The 17,541-nt window shown below is 45.1% G+C and overlaps 1 protein-coding gene across 1 annotated transcript; it reads right to left on the bottom strand.

Annotated features, from left to right (window-relative positions):
• Nucleotides 1-298: 298 nt before the first annotated feature.
• Nucleotides 299-17,040, bottom strand: LOC143817477 (ecto-ADP-ribosyltransferase 5-like). Its single transcript, XM_077298917.1, has 5 exons — nucleotides 17,012-17,040; nucleotides 16,058-16,155; nucleotides 15,127-15,823; nucleotides 7,257-7,289; nucleotides 299-429 (listed from the first exon to the last, which is right to left on the bottom strand). The coding sequence occupies exons 2-5, from the start codon at nucleotides 16,103-16,105 to the stop codon at nucleotides 341-343; spliced, it is 867 nt and encodes a 288-aa protein (XP_077155032.1). The 5' UTR covers nucleotides 16,106-16,155; nucleotides 17,012-17,040; the 3' UTR covers nucleotides 299-340.
• Between the last annotated feature and the right edge of the window lie 501 nt (nucleotides 17,041-17,541).

The following is a 17,541-nucleotide window of genomic DNA, read 5'->3' as shown; positions in this document are numbered from 1 at the left end:
TGATTCTGGATAGAGATTCTTTTGAGGTTCATCAGTGATTTTGGTCAGAGTTTCTTCCAAGTTCCATCAGTTTTTCTTGCATGTGAAAAAAAGAAAAGTTTCTCCTTTTCCTTTATAACAGTCTGTGAAATTCGGAACTTCTGATGGCATCCCAGTGCTGTCTGGTTTCTTCGCTGACCCATAGACTTGCATTGCTTATTTTGATCTGACACATCTTACTGACTGTTTCCAAACAAGGCCTGAAGTTGTTAGCAAGAATTTGAAGAGCTGATAGGTTTGTCAAATACTTGAAAGGTTTGTGGCAGATAGTTGCAGTGTCCAGGTACTTAGGGACCAGGCGTCATGATATGAACCAAAAATACAAGAGGATGGTTAATTCACTGACAGATAGCATCAGTCCTGACCTGTAGAAAGAGACAAATCCTGGAGCTGCAGAGACATAAAGAGATAAGCATTAGGTCTTGATGAAGTTTACAGCTTCTGAATGCAAATATTGAATGTTCATTCATTGACAGTCAGAATAGATACTGAAAGTGGTGCAGAAATGATACACAGCCCAGTCAGCAGTGCTAGTACCCGCTCAAGACCCGGAGGAAAAGGAGATGACCTGAAAGCTTGGTGGGAAGCGGGGATGACAGGACAGATATGGTGAGAAAACTCTGTGTATGAGGGATCAGCTTCTGTGAGGAGGTAAGTTCCCAACTGGAAAAGGGAAACACAGTGGATGTTGTCTATATGATCTTATCAAAGGCGTGTGATATGGGGGTCATATAACAGGTTGGTTCATAAATGAGAATAATGGGTCTATGGGAAAATATGTTTAACTGGGTTATCAACTGGCTCAGTGATAGGAAACAAAGGGTGGTTATCAATGGCACACACTCGGATTAGGTACCACATGGGTCAGTATTGGGTACCATAGGGGTCAGTATTGGGTACCACAAGGGTCAGTATTGGGCCCTCTTCTTTTTACCATATTTATTAATGATCTTGTAGGTGACATACAGAGTAGAATTATAATATTTGCAGACGATACTAAACTCTGCCGGATAATCAACACGGAGGAGGATAATTTAATAATACAGAAGGATTATTAGAAGCTGTTGGTTTGGGCTGAGAAATGTCAATTGAAGTGTAATATAGATGAAGACATTTGGGTTGTGGAAATAAAATGTATAATTCTGTGCGAAATGGTATAACACTGGATAAAACGGTCACGGAAAAAGACTTGGGTGTGTGGGTGGACAGCAAATTCCACTTTAGTGATCAGTGTCAGGCAGCTGCTGCCAAGGCTAATAAAATAAAGGGATGCAATAAAAAAAAGCAGAGATGCCAAAGATGAGAACATAGATTTCCTATATACAAGTCACTAGTGCAGCCACACTTATATACTATGTTCTGTACTGAGCCCCTGTGTATAAGGACAGCGCTCACCTAGAGCGGGTGCAGAAAAGAGCGAATGAGGAATTATTCAGTTTGGAATAACGAAGGTTTAGGGGCGATCTTATTAGAATGTACAAATATGAGGGAACAGTTCACAGATCTGTACAATGATGACAAGGGGGCATTCTCTACATCTAGAAGAAAGTTTAACAATGGATTCTTTACTGTAAGTGCAGTGAGACTATGGATTCTTTTCTGTAAGAGCAGTGAGATTATGGAACTCTCTGCCACATAATGTTGCAATGGTCAACACACCATAAAAGCACAAGGACGGCCTGCATGACTTTCCTGATAAATATAATATCTCATTTTTTCATGGAGTGAACTAAACGTTTTATTGGTACCATCTTAGGATTTATAAGACTTTTTGATCTGTTTTTATTACATTTTTTGGGGAGGTGACTTGACCAAAACTCTAGATTTTCACTTTTAGATTTCTTTTCCGTTTCACCAAATGGAATATTTTTGGATTTTATTTGTTTAGAGAATTCTGCACATCGTGACTCCAAATGTATTATTTTAGCAGTATTTAGATTTTGCTCTTTCCATTTCAGAAAAAGGAAGGTGATTTTTACTTTACTTTTTTTTTATGTTTTCTTGGTTCCTCTACAAGACTAGAACTTGAGCTCTCTTGATTTCCTACACAATACAGCACAATACTGTAATATTGCAGCTGGTTGTGCAATTACTGGCTTCTTATGAAGCCCCTTTTTAGGCCGGGGTCACACTAGCGTAGAATATGGGTGAGTGCTATGCAAGAAAGCATCACATAACACTCGGACCACTGTTAATCTATGGGGCAGCTCACATCACCGTATTTTTTCTCGGGTGTATTCTACGTACGTATAAAATCACAGCATGCTGCGATTGACAGTGTATTACATCTGAGACTCGCCAATGTAAGCCTGTGGGTGCGAGAAAAACTCAGACACCACACGGACCCACCGTCTATCTCGCGACAAATACTCACACATTTTCCTCATTTCAGCCCATGGAGACATTAAATTCAATGGAGAAAAGCAGTGAGAAATGTAAAGCCATACGCATGTCATACGGATACATGGGTGGGAGAAAATCGCATCATCGCATTGCAAACGCATTACACACGGATGACCATGCGGAGAACACTTGTGCGACTCTCGTCAGGGAGACTCAGACCGATTTTTCATACGTTAAGTGTGACCCCGGCTATAGGTGAATTAACAGAACAGACTCAGACGTATTCAATGCCCAGTTGGTCTTTGCTTATAGTATTTAGTAGCTACAAAGCTATGTGCACACAGTAAGTATTTACTACGCTTTTGTTGAGTTTTTTTCCACAAAAATTGTAGGATTTCCTAATCAGGAAAATGAAATGAAATGAAATCCATGAAATGTCGTGAACACGTTGCATACTTTTTTCCTTGAAGATGCGAAGCAGTTTCACATATGCACCACGTCAATTTTTTTGGTGTTTTTGTAATGTTTTTCACCGATTCTAATGAGTGCGGAAAAAAATGTGTAAAAAATGTATCAAAAACACAGCAAAAATGCACCTTGCCGCCTGTTTGTCCTGCCCCTGCCACCTGTCTCCTGCCCCCTGTGTCCTGCCCTCTGCCACCTGTTTGTTCTGCCCCATGCAACCTGTCTCCTGCCCCCAGTGTCCTGCCCTGTGCCACATGTCTTCTGCCCTCTGCCACCTGTGTCTGCCCTCTGCCACCTGTGTCCTTCCAGCTGCCATCTGTGTCCTGCCATTTTTGTCCTGCCCTCTGTCACCTTTGTCCTGCCCCCTGCCACCTGTGTCCAGTCTTTGCAGATGGTTCAGGAGCTTGGCCTTGTCCCCACAGTCTTTGCGGATGGTTCAGGAGCTCAGCCTCATCCCCACAGTCTTTGTAGATGGTTCAGGAGCTCGGCCTCATCCCCACAGTCTTTGCAGATGGTTCAGGAGCTCGGCCTCGTCCCCACAGTCTTTGCAGATGGTTCAGGAGCTCGGCCTCATCCTCACAGCCTTTGCAGATGGTTCAGGAGCTTGACCTCATCTCCACAGTCTTTGTGGATGGTTCAGGAGCTCGGCCTCATCCCCACAGTCTTTGCAGATGGTTCAGGAGCTCGGCCTCGTCCCCACAGTCTTTGCAGATGGTTCAGGAGCTCGGCCTCATCCTCACAGCCTTTGCAGATGGTTCAGGAGCTTGACCTCATCTCCACAGTCTTTGTGGATGGTTCAGGAGCTCGGCCTCGTCTCCACAGTCTTTGTGGATGGTTCAGGAGCTCAGCCTCATACCCACAGACTTTGCAGATTGTTCAGGAGCTTGGCCTTGTCCCCACAGTCTTTGCGGATGGTTCAGGAGCTCGACCTCGTCCCCACAGTCTTTGCGGAGAGTTCAGGAGCTCGGCCTCATCCCCACAGTCTTTGCAGATGGTTCAGGAGTTTGGCCTCATCCCCACAGTCTTTACAGATGGTTCAGGAGTTTGACCTCATCTCCACAGTCTTTTCAGATGGTTCAGGAGCTCGACCTCGTCCCCACAGTCTTTGCGGAGGGTTCAGGAGCTCGGCCTCATCCCCACAGTCTTTGCAGATGGTTCAGGAGTTCGGCCTCATCCCCACAGTCTTTACAGATGGTTCAGGAGTTCGACCTCATCTCCACAGTCTTTTCAGATGGTTCAGGAACTCGGCCTCATCCCCACAGTCTTTGCGGATGGTTCAGGAGCTCGGCCTCATCCCCACAGTCTTTACAGATGGTTCAGGAGTTCGACCTCATCTCCACAGTCTTTGCAGATGGTTCAGGATCTCAGCTTCATCCCCCACAGTCTTTTCAGATGATTCTGGAGTTCGGCCTCATCCCCATAGTCTGTGCAGATGGTTCAGGACCTCAGCCTCATCCCCACAGTCTTTTCAGATGGTTCAGGAGTTCGGCCTCATCCCCACAGTCTTTGCGCACGGTTCAGGACCTCAACCTCATCCCCACAGTCTTTTCAGATGGTTCAGGAGTTTGGCCTCATCCCCACAGTCTTTGCAGACGGTTCAGGAGCTCAGCCTCATCCCCACAGTCTTTGCAGATGGTTCAGGAGTTCGGACTCATCCCCACAGTCTTTGCGAATGGTTCAGGAGCTCAGCCTCATCCCCACAGTCTTCTCAGATGGTTCAGGAATTCGGCCTCATCCCCACAGTCTTTGCAGATGGTTCAGGACCTCAGCCTCATCCCCACTGTCTTTCCGGATGGTTCAGGAGTTCAGCCTCATCCCCACAGTCTTTGCGGATGGTTCAGGACCTCAGCCTCATCCCCACTGTCTTTCCGGATGGTTCAGGACCTCAGCCTCATCCCCACTGTCTTTCCGGATGGCTCAGGAGCTCAGCCTCATACCCACAGACTTTGCAGGTTGTTCAGGAGCTCGGACTTGTCCCCACAGTCTTTGTGGATGGTTCAGGAGCTCGACCTCATCCCCACAGTCTTTTCAGATGGTTCAGGAGCTCAGCCTCATCCCCACAGTCTTTGCAGATGGTTCAGGAGTTCGGCTTCATCCCCACAGTCTTTTCAGATGGTTCAGGAGTTTGGCTTCATCCCCACAGTCTTTTCAGATGGTTCAGGAGTTCGGCTTCATCCCCACAGTCTTTTCAGATGGTTCAGGATTTCGGCCTCATCCCCAAAGTCTTTGCGGATGGTTCAGGAGCTCGGCCTCATCTCCAAAGTATTTTCTGATGGTTCAGGAGTTTGGCCTCATCACCACAGTCTTTGCAGGTGGTTCAGGGGTCCGGCCTCATCCCCACAGTTTTTGCGGATGGTTCAGGAGTTTGGCCTCATCTCCACAGTCTTTTCAGATGGTTCAGGAGCTTGGCCTCATCCCCACAGTTTTTGTGGATGGTTCAGGAGCTTGGCCTCATCTCCACAGTCTTTGCAGATGGTTCAGGAGCTTGACCTCATCCCCACAATCTTTTCAGATGGTTCAGGAGATCAGCCTCATCCTCACAGTCTTTGCGGATGGTTCAGGAGCTCGGCCTCATCTCCACAGTCTTTGCAGATGGTTCAGGAGCTTGACCTCATCCCCATAGTCTTTTCAGATGGTTCAGGAGCTGTCATGTCGGACGCTGTTCATACTAGCGCGTTCGACAGACAGCGGTAATTCCGCTTTTGTCCACTATGCGCTCAGTGGCGTCGGCTAGATTTTGTCTAGCTGGTCTGGGGTTAATTTTGCTGGTGCTAGGATTGGAAGCTTGGTCACGCCCACTGCCTTTAAATTGTTCTTCTGAACATTGGGCGTCGCCGATTATAGCTTCTGTCTTGTGCTTGGTTATCTCGGTCTGGAGTGGTGGTCTAGGAAAAGGAGTATCGTATCTGGTGGTGTATATTTTCCTTTGTCGTATTTTCCTCCTTCCTATATTTGTATTTGTTTTGCCCTGTGCATTTATTGTGTATTCCTGAGTGACTGCGGCGTGGTGTATATTTTCTGTTATCCTTGTCTGTGCTAACTGTGGGTATTGGTTAGTGGTCTCTTCACTGGGTGGTGGGTGGAGTTTTCAGCCTAGGGTTGAAACAGGAGACAGGGAGAGGGTGGAGGCCCAGACATGCACACCATCAGTGTAAACTCTGGGAGAGGGTCAGTCAGGGTTTCCCAGAGTTGAGGGAAATCGCAGGGGCCTGGGTTATTAGCTCTTGTCTACCTAGGCTTCCCGTGACAGGAGCTTGGCCTCATCCCCACAGTTATTGTGGATGGTTCAGGAGCTTGGCCTCATCCCCACAGTCTTTGCAGATGGTTCAGGAGCTCGGCCTCATCCCTACAGTCTTTGCAAATGGTTCAGGAGCTCGGCCTCATCCCCACAGTCTTTGCAAATGGTTCAGGAGCTCGGCCTCATCCCCACAGTCTTTGCGGATGGTTCAGGAGCTCGGTCTCATCTCCACAGTCTTTGCAGATGGTTCAGGAGCTTGGCCTCATCCCCACAGTCTTTACAGATGGTTCAGGAGCTCGGCCTCATCCCCACAGTCTTTGCAGATGGTTCAGGAGCTCAGCCTCATCCCCACAGTCTTTGCAAATGGTTCAGGAGCTCAGCCTCATCCCCACAGTCTTTGCAGATGGTTCAGGAGTTCGGCCTCATCACCACAGTCTTTGCGGATGGTTCAGGAGCTTGGCCTCATCCCCACAGTCTTTGCAGATGGTTCAGGAGTTCGGCCTCATCCCCACAGTCTTTGCAGATGGTTCAGGAGTTCGGCCTCATCACCACAGTCTTTGCAGATGGTTCAGGAGCTTGGCCTCATCCCCACAGTCTTTACAGATGGTTCAGGAGCTCGGCCTCATCCCCACAGTCTTTGCAGATGGTTCAGGAGCTCAGCCTCATCCCCACAGTCTTTGCAGATGGTTCAGGAGTTCGGCCTCATCACCACAGTCTTTGCGGATGGTTCAGGAGCTTGGCCTCATCCCCACAGTCTTTACAGATGTTTCAGGAGTTCGGCCTCATCCCCACAGTCATAGCTGTTTCTGTGCTGCAGATACTTGATTCTGGATGTTCTGGCCGATTTGTCTGTGGTTTGTCTTTTTTTCAGGTCAGAAGGGTCAGAATGCCTTCCTGCAAAATTATTGTTCCTACTGCTACATGTTTAACCCCAAACTTGCCATGTTTGTATTTTATGGACTTTGCATCTGTTTGCCCATTACATGAAAAGGACAGAAAAAATGTTATCTCCCAAGATAAATAATGAAGGTTTTCAGAGAATAATAGCAGCAGAGATCATGGATCCCGTCAGGAATTAATTCCTTTAAATCTTAATGGAAAATGGTACAAAGAATAAATTAATGAAAAGAAATTCTCAGGAGATTTAGTACAAAGATTCCTGGGATCTTACCGGAGCTGCAGATCGGATCTTTTCGTTTTTCTCCTGTAAATAAAAAATAAATAAATAACTAAACATTCTTTCTGAAGTTAGCCCTTTCCCACTGCCGCTAGTTTTGTTCTTTTCGTTTTCATTTTGCCTTTGTCCTTCCTCCAAGAACCATGACTTTTGTATTTTTCTGTCGTCATCGCCACATGAAGGCTTTTTTCTGACATTGGTGCTGCATGAGAGCTTGTCTTTTTTTTTGACCAGTTGGCTGTTTTAACCCCTTAACGACCGCCGATACGCCTTTTAACGGCGGCCGCTAAGGGTACTTAAACCACAGCGCCTTTAATTAACGGCGCTGTGGAAAAAGTGAATAGCGCCCCCCAGAGTTGGATTTTCTCTGGGGTCTCGGTTGCCGAGGGTAGCCGAGACCCCAGAGAACATGATTCGGGGGGTTTTTACCGACCCCCGAGTTGCGATCGCCGGTAATTAACCGTTTACCGGCGGTCGCAAAAAAAACCAAAAAAACGCGATTTGCCTTTTAATTTCTCTGTCCTCATCAGAGGACAGAGAAATAGGGTCCCCGATGGCCCCCGATAGTCCCCCAATACTCACCTATCTCCCCTGGTGCTCCTCGTGGCTCCCGATGGGCGCCGCCATCTTTTTTCCGGGGAAAAAATGGCGGGCGCATGCGCAGTGCGCCCGCCGCCCGGGACCCGGAAGATCTTTGGGGTCTCGGCTGCCAGGGGTAGCCGAGACCCCAGAGAACATGATCGGGGTCGGTTTTTACCGACCCCTGTTTTGCGATCGCCGGTAATTAACTGTTTACCGGCGACCGCAAAAAAAAAAAGCGATCTGTAATTCTCTGTCCTCTGATGTGATCGCACATCAGAGGACAGAGAAATAGGGGGATTCGGGGACCCTATCATACTCACCCGGTGTCCCTGGGTCCTCCTGTGTCTTTTCCTGGCCGCCGGCTCCTTGCCCCGGTAAGAAAATGGCGGGCGCATGCGCAGTGCGCCCGCCATGATCTGCCGGCCGGCAGAAGAAAATTCTTCCCCTTTTTTTATTTTGGTCACTGTGAGATCCTATCACAGTGATCAAAATAAAAAAAATAGTAAATAACCCCCCCCCTTTATCACCCCCTTAGTAAGAAAAAAATAATAAAATTAAAAAAATGTATGAATTTCTATTTTCCAAATAGGGTTAGGGGTAGGGGTAGGGTTAGGGTTAGGGTTAGGGGTAGGGTTAGGGGTAGGGTTAGGGGTAGGGTTAGGATATGTGCACACATAGAATGGTTCTCTGCGGATTTTTCCACAGCGGATTTGATAAATCCGCAGGACCAAAACGCTGCGTTTTTACTGCGGATTTATCGCGGATGTACCGCGGTTTTTGTGCGGATTCCGCTGCGGTTTTACACCTGCGGTTTTCTATTATGGAGCAGGTGTAAAACCGCTGCGGAATCAGCAGAAAGAATTGACATGCTGCGGAATGTAAACCGCTGCGTTTCCGTGTGGTTTTTTCTGCAGCATGGGCACAGCGTTTTATGTTTCCCATAGGTTTACATTGTACTGTAAACTCATGGGAAACTGCTGCGGACCCACAGCTGCGGAAACGCTGCGGATCCGCAGCAAAATCCGCAACATGTGCACCTAGCCTTAGGGTTAGGGTTAGGGCTTGGGTTAGGGTTAGAGCTAGGATTAGGGTTAGAACTAGGGTTAGGGCTAGGGTTAGGGTTGGGGCTAAAGTTAGGGTTAGGGTTGGGGCTAGGTTTAGGGCTAAAGTTAGGGTTTGGGCTAAAGTTAGGGTTAGGGCTAGGGTTGGGGCTAAAGTTAGGGTTAGAGTTGGGATTAGGATTTGGATTAGAGTTCGCATTAGGGTTACATTTGGGATTAGAGTTAGGTTTGGGATTAGGGTTAAGGCTAGGGTTGGGATTAAGGATAGGGGTGTATTGGGATTAGGGTTAGGTTTTGAGGTTAGGGTTGAGATTAGGATTAGGTGGGTGTTGGGTTCAGGGTTTTGATTAGGGTTATGGTTAGCTTTGGGATTAGGGTTAGGGGTGTTTTGGGGGTTAGGGTTGTGATTAGGATTATGGATCAGGTTGGGATTAGGGTTAGGGGTGTGTTGGGGTTAGGGTTGGAGTTAGAATTGGGGGGTTTCCACTGTTTAGGTACATGAGGCGGTCTCTAAACGCCACAGCCAATTTTGTGCTCAAGAAGTAAAATGGTGCTCCCTACCTTCTGAGCTCTGCCGTGCGCCCAAACAGTGGTTTACCCCCACATATGGGGCATCAGCGTACTCGGGATAAATTGGACAACAACTTTTGGGGTCCAATTTCTCCTGATACCCTTGTGAAAATAAAAACTTGGGGGCTAAAAAATCTTTTTTTGTGGAAAAAAAAAATATTTTTTATTTTCACGACTCTGCATTATAAACTTCTGTGAAGCACTTGGGCATTCAAAGTTCTCACCACACATCTAGATAAGTTCCTTGGGGGGTCTAGTTTCAAAAATGGGGTCACTTGTGGGGGGTCTCTACTGTTTAGGTATATCTGGGGCTCTGCAAATGCAACATAACGCCCGCAGACCATTCTATCAAAGTCTGCATTCCAAAACGGCACTCCTTCCCTTCCGAGCTCAGCCATGCGCCCAAACAGTGGTCCCCCCCACACATGGGGTATCAGTGTACTCAGGACAAATTGGACAACAACTTTTGGGGTCCAATTTCTCTTGTTACCCTTGTGAAAATAAAAATTTGGGGGCTAAAAAAAATCTTTTTTGTGAAAAAAATATTTTTTTTTGTTTTCACGACTCTGCATTATAAACTTCTGTGAAGCACTTGGGCATTCAAAGTTCTCACAACACATCTAGATAAGTTCCTTGGGGGGTCTAGTTTCCAAAATGAGGTCACTTGTGGGGGGGGTTCTACTGTTTAGGTACATCGGGGGCTCTGCAAACGCAACATAATGCCTGCAGACCATTCTATCAAAGTCTGCATTCCAAAACGGCGCTCCTTCCCTTCCAAGCTCTGCCATGCGCCCAAACAGTGGTTTATCCCCCACATATGGGGTATCAGCCTACTCAGCATAAATTGCACAATAAATTTTGGCATCCAATTTCTCCTGTTACCCTTGTGAAAGTAAAAATTTGGGGGTGAAAAGATCATTTTTGTGGAAAAAATATGATTTTTTTTTATTTTCATGGCTCTACATTATAAACTTCTGTGAAGCAGTTGGGGGTTCCTAGTGCTCACCACACATCTAGATAAGCTCTTTGGGGGGTCTAGTTTTCAAAATGGGGTCACTTGTGGGGGGTTTCTACTGTTTAGGTACATCAGGGGCTCTGCAAATGCAACATGACACCTGCAGACCATCCCATCAAAGTCTTCATTCCAAGCGGCGCTCCTTCCCTTCCGAGCCCTGATGGGTGCCCAAACAGTGCCCTCCCCCCACATATGGGGTATCAGCGTACTCAGGACAAACTGGTAAACAGATTTTGTGGTCCAATGTCTCCTGTTACCCTTGTTAAAATAAAAAATTGCAGGCTAAAAAATCATTTTTGAGTAAAAAAAAAAGGATTTTTTATTTTCACGGCTCTACGTTATAAACTTCCGTGAAGCACCTAGGGGTTTAAAGTGCTCACCACACATCTAGATAAGTTCTTTAAGGGGTCTAGTTTCCAAAATGGTGTCATTTGTGGGGGGTTTCCACTGTTTACGCACATCAGGGGCTCTGCAAACGCGACATGGCGTCCGATCTCAATTCCAGCCAATTCTGCATTGAAACAGTCAAACGGTGCTCCTTCTCTTCCAAGCTCTGCAGTGCACCCAAACAGTGGTTTACCCCCACATATGGGGTATCGACGTACTCAGGAGAGATTGCACAACAACATTTGTTGTCTAATTTCTCCTGTTACCCTTGTGAAAATAAAAATTTGGGGGCAAAAACATAATTTTTGTAGAAAAAATGCGACTTTTTTATTTTCACGGCTCTACGTTATAAACTTCCGGGAAGCACCTGGGGGTTTAAAGTGCTCACCACACATCTAGATAAGTTCCTTAAGGGGTCTAGTTTCCAAAATGGTGTCACTTGCGGGGGGTTTCCACTGTTTAGGCACATCAGGGGCTCTCCAAATGCGACATGGCATCCGATCTCAATTCCAGCCAATTCTACATTGAAAAAGTAAAACGGCACTCCTTCTCTTCCAAGCTCTGCAGTGCACCCAAACAGTGGTTTACCCCCATATATGGGGTATCGACGTACTCAGGAGAAATTGCACAACAACTTTTGTGGTCTAATTTCTCCTGTTACCCTTGTAAAAATAAGAATTTGTGGGAGAAAATATCATTTTTGTGTAAACAAATGCGATTTTTTATTTTCACGGCTCTACGTTATAAACTTCTGTGAAGCACTTGGGGGCTCAAAGTGCTCAGCACACATCTAGTTAAGTTCCTTAAGGGGTCTAGTTTCCAAAATGGTGTCACTTGTGGAGCGTTTCCACTGTTTAGGCACATCAGGGGCTCTCCAAACGTGACATGGCGTCCGATCTCCATTCCAGCCAATTCTGCATTGAAAAAGTCAAACGGCGCTCCTTCCCTTCCAAGCTCTGCGGTGCGCCCAAACAGTGGTTTACCCCCACATGTGGGGTATCAGCGTATTCAGGAGAAATTGCACAACAAAATGTATGGTTAAATTTCTGTTTTTACACTTGTGAAAATAAAAAAATATGGTTCTGAATTAAAGTGTTTGCAAAAAAAGTTAAATGTTCATTTTTTCCTTCCACATTGTTTGAGTTCCTGTGAAGCATGTAAAGGGTTAATAAACTTCTTGAATGTGGTTTTGAGCACCTTGAGGGGTGCAGTTTTTAGAATGGTGTCACACTTGGATATTTTCTATCATATAGACCCCTCAAAATGACTTCAAATGTGATGTGGTCCTAAAAAAAATGGTGTTGTAAAAATGAGAAATTGCTGGTCAAATTTTAACCCTTATAACTCCCTAACAAAAAAAAAATTTGCTTACAAAATTGTGCTGATGTAAAGTAGACATGTGGGAAATGTTATTTATTAACTATTTTGTGTGACATATCTCTCTGATTTAAGGGCATAAAAATAAAAAATTTAAAAATTGCAAAATTTAAAAAATTTTCACCATATTTCAATTTTTTTCATAAATAATCGCAAGTAATATCGAAGAACTGTTACCACTAACATGAAGTACAATATGTCGTGAAAAAACAGTCTCAGAATCAGCAGGATCCGTTAAAGCGTTCCAGAGTTATAACCTCCTAAAGTGACAGTGGTCAGAATTGTAAAAATTGGCTCGGTCATTAAGTACCAAATTGGCTCTGTCACTAAGGGGTTAATGATATTTTGGGGGTACATACAACACTGTTAATTAGTGAGCTGCAATGACTCAAAAAATTCCATTCCACTTTTTTTTTCTCTACGCCGCCTACCATTCGGTTAATTACTTTTATTTTGATAGATTGAACTTTTACAGGTGTAAAGATGCCAATATGCTCATTTTATTTCTTTATTTTTAACTAGAGAGATAAAGGATGGTGATGCAACTTTTTTTATTTTATATATTCTTTTTTTTGTCCCCCTTAGGGACGTGAACCTCTGATCTGTTGTTCTCGTCCTAAATGAGTGAGCTGCATAAAGTGGGGGAAAAAGTAATTAGTCAGCGACCAATAGTGCAAGTTCTCCCACTTAATAAGATGAGAGAGGCCTGTAATTGACATCATAGGTAGACCACAAATATGAGAGTCAAAATGAGAAAATAAATCAGGAAAATCACCTTGTCTGATTTGGTAAGATTTATCTTGCAAATTATGGTGGAAAATAAGTATTTGGTCACTGAAAACATGCAAGATTTCTGGCTCTCACAGTCCTGTAACTTCTTCTTTAAGAGGCTCCTCTGTCCTCCGCTCATTACCTGTAGTAATGGCTCCTGTGTGAACTTGTTATCAGTATAAAAGACACCTGTCCACAACCTCAAACAGTCACACTCCAAACTCCACTATGGTGAAGACCAAAGAGCTGTCGAAGGACACCAGAAATAAAATTGCAGCCCTGCACCAGGCTGGGAAGACTGAATCTGCAATAGCCAACCAGCTTGGTGTGATGAAATCAACTGTTGGAGCAATAATAAGAAAATGGAAGACATACAAGACCACTGATAATCTCCCTCGATCTGGGGCTCCACACGAGATCTCTCCCTGTGGGGTCAGAATGATCACCACTGTATATTTATCTATAGCTGGCTTATAGCTTAGGATCTTAACATCGTGTCTGTCAGCTTCCAAAGTAAAAGTAAAATGTGCTAAGATCCTAAGCTATAAGAAATACCAGTTGTTAGCTATGTTATCTTTATTCCTGAAAAAACATATCTACACTGTCGAGTGCATGGACAGTACAGAGATTAATCCACTGTGAACAGGTTATGATCCTAGAAACACAGGGACCTGGAAACCCAAGAAAACAGCCTAGAGGAGAGGGAACAACAGTGTACTGAGAAGAAGCAAAGATGGCCGCCAACAATAACTCTGTGAAGTTCACAGTTCCAAATCTGACTAACCAGAAACACCAATCCTGGAAATGCAGGGTAAAGATGCTGCTGATAAGAGAAGGTAGGTGGCAATACACACAGGAGTCTAGATCTGACCCACCACCAGAAGACTGGGTAGAGAAGGATCACAAAACAGAAAGTATGATCTCCCTCAGTATAGATAATGATCAGATTGTGCATGTATGTAAATGTGAAGATGCAAAAGACATGTGGGAATAGCTACAAAAAGTGCATGAAAGGATAAATCTCAGCAATAAACTCTATTTAACGAGAAAACTGTATCAGTCTAAGCTAAATAAGGGGAAAGATATGCAGGATTACATAAAAAAATAGTCTAGAAATTGTGGAGAGCCTGCAGGCATTGGGGAAGATGTAAATGATTTCCATGTTGCTGCACTATTACTAAGTGGCCTATCAGAAAGCTAGGACACACTTGTAACTGCACTAGATGCACGCCCAGATTATGAGCTGACATTGGAGTATGTCAGAGGAAAGCTTGTAGATGAGTATAAGAGAAAGACAGAAAGTGTAGTCAGCAGTGGGGCGTCCAAAACAGAATCTGCTGCAAACAGTCATCCATTGTTTCTACTTTATTGCCAAGGAGACCAGCTACCACTGCTATCTCCTGATGGTGGCTGGACCCCTTTGGCAACAAGCTATAGACAATGGAAGACAAAAGCTAATCTAGCCAGAGAGCACCTGCAGATAGGAAAAGCAAGTCAATTGCAAACTTGTTTAATTTCATACCGCCTGAGAATGACCCCTTGGTCCAACCAGAAACTCCCTCACTTCACACAGTAAGGCCCCGGTCCACGCAGGAACTCCCAATTATAGGTTGGTCTTACACAGGAGTTGACAGCTATGTATTTGTTTTGGGATCTGTTTTTGCTCTGGGGTCTTGGTTCTGACTCAGACTCTAGATTTATATCAGGGGACATATTTATTCAGGGTCTGTATTCTGTGGGCTGGCGTGAGGTATGGATCTATTTTGGGGTCAGATTTGGGTCTTGATGTTGGAGTGCTCGCTGTTTAGTTCAATCTTTGGTCTGCTGTGAGGTCTGTATTCTGGGTCTATATTTCAGGTACAGTTTGGGGTTTTCTGTATTCTATATTTATGCCAGGGTTTTTGCGGGGGTCTTATATATTTGGGGGTTTGGTCTAGGGTCTTTACTGATTTCAGGGTGGCATGAAGAATATTGGATAGCTTGTGATGGCAGTAGAGTTGAAGTGGTTGATTGAATTAGTGTTCTGGCTGAGGTATTGACGGTGAGGGTTAGGGCACGATTCCGTCTTGAGCCTCAGGCAGGAGGACATCGGGGGACTCACCTCCCAGGTAGGCGCAGTTGTAGTAGCTGCAGTGTTGCCCGCTGCTCCTTAGAACATAAGAGTTGTCAGATCTTTTGATGGCAGTAAATTTCTCAGTTATGGGAATTAAAACTTCTTCTTCTTTGAAATCGGAGAAGATCTCAATGTCTGCCCCGAAGCAGCTGAATATCGTGAACTGAGTCCTCGTTCCAAACCTCTGAGCGATTTTCCAGTTTAAAGAAGATGATGCGAAGTGGCCGAAGCGTACATCAGGTGACACGTCCCGGTACGTCATCCAGGAGCCCCGGTAGACCTGGGATCTCTCGTCACAACCAGCACCACCGCCCAGGACTTGTATGGCTCTGGTCAGGTAGTAGTGCAGAGCCTTGAAATGGAACCGCTTCATGTAATGGTCCCGGGAGCGGCCGGCAATGGACACGTTTCGGTTCAGCTGCTGGTATATGGGGAAGGGGTCCTCCTTAGTGTACAGGATCATCGCGATCCCATACTCATCCTTAAAGTCCCGCGGGAAGATGCTGTACGGCTTTATCCTCGTCCAGGTCTGTTCTGCTAGAAGCCACATTATGGCAAATTGCTTATATTTCTTCTCATGGTCCAAAATATTCTGCATCTCTCTCTCCATCTGCCGAGTGCAGCCGATGTACTGATCATCAAACGCATCCGTCATCATGGACAAATCCACCGCCCAACAGGAATTCTGGAAGGAATTAGGTGATAATAGATAAAGATACTGTAGATAGATAGCTAATAGATAAATAGAAAGATAGATAGATAGATAGATAGATAGATAGATAGATAGATAGATAATAGATAGATAGATAATAGATAGATGATAGATAATAGATAGATGATAGATAATAGATAGATAGATAGATAGATAGATAGATAGATAGATAGATAGATAATAGATAGATAATAGATAGATAGATACCCTTGATAGTGAGTGCAGGTAGAGGACAGTGACGACAGCCCGGATCATTCTCTCCTCGCAGGATTACACGGCGACGTCTCGTCAGTTTTCTTATTAAACTGAAAATAAAGCAGACTGATGATACAACGTACTGGGCCGGGTCAGTGGTTAATAGAATCCTACTTCTCTGGTGGTCTAGTGGTGTCAGTGGTTAGTGCATGCACACGTCCATGGTGGGCTGGAGCGTCTTATTGCAGCCTGGCTAATATGTAGATCGCTGGTGGTTTGCAGGACTGGTGGAGTAAGTTGGTTTAGTAGATAATACATCCATGGTGGCGTAGAATGACTTCCTCTGGTCACTAAACCATTCTAGACCACCAGGGATCTATGTACGCATCAAATGCTCGTCCATTATAGACCACCAAGGGTGTATATGTCTATTTCTACTCAGCCACTCTAGACCACCAGTGATGTATATATGTACATATTAACTACTAAGCCATGATACAGACAGACTGTCTATATCTAGTGTGGCTTAGTGGTAAATATATGCCTATATACATCCCTGGTGGTCTAGAGTGGCTTAGTAGTTAATAATTCCTGGTAAATTAAGATGATATACAAAAAAATTGTACAGTAAAGACTAATAAAAATATATTGAATTGAAGAATAACTCCTGGTGGTGTAGAGAGGCTCAGTGGTTAATAGATCTCCACACATATGATACATATACAGGCATACAGTACCTCCCTGATTAGCTACAATGGCTTAGTAATTGCACATACATCTTGTGTGGCTTAGTGGTTAATAAATATTTCCATGCCCGGCGGTCTCGGATAGTGAACGGGTTCAAGTCGATATCGGACATTCATCTCCAGGGAAGGTTCCCCCGTAGGACACGGACCGCCGTCATACACAAGTCTGACAATCTGTGACCCCAATTTACCCTGGTGCAGTAAAGATTGAGGGTCTCACCTGGTTTCTGGAGGGCGCCGGTCTCACAGCAGAAGGGCAGTAGAGGGATGGAGTCTACAGTGCGCCCCGCTATAGAGCCCAGTGATAATGCTCCATTGTTCTGAAAGGTTACGCTGAATGTAGAAGGAACAACCATGGGATCCTGGGACGCAGATAAGAATGTGGGGAATGTGGCGGCACACACTCACCCCATTATCTGCCGCACAGTGTCACTGATTATCCGGGCAGCAGGGGGCGCCACCAGCCAATGTACAAGCACACAGCCGCCATACACTGCGCCAATATAGAACCGAGCGCAGCGCCGCCACTTCAGCTCACACCAGGATCGGAGACGTTTTCGAAGTCACTTTTTTGAAATGTGATTTATTTTCTTTTCTATTGAGATCTGAAATGTATCAAAATGTTGTAGCGTGAATTCTGTGCAAATTATAGGAATATGGGGACATGTAAGTGACGTCAGAGAAAGAGTCTGACGGACCGACCAGACAGAGGAGAAAACTGATCACATCAAGATCAAGAAACGTCCGAAA

The sequence above is a fragment of the Ranitomeya variabilis genome, chromosome 3 (assembly GCF_051348905.1).
Source record: "Ranitomeya variabilis isolate aRanVar5 chromosome 3, aRanVar5.hap1, whole genome shotgun sequence".
NCBI classification, from domain to species: Eukaryota; Metazoa; Chordata; class Amphibia; order Anura; family Dendrobatidae; genus Ranitomeya; species Ranitomeya variabilis.
The sequence above is the reverse complement of the archived record's forward strand: the minus strand, read 5'-3'. Positions and strand labels throughout refer to the sequence as shown.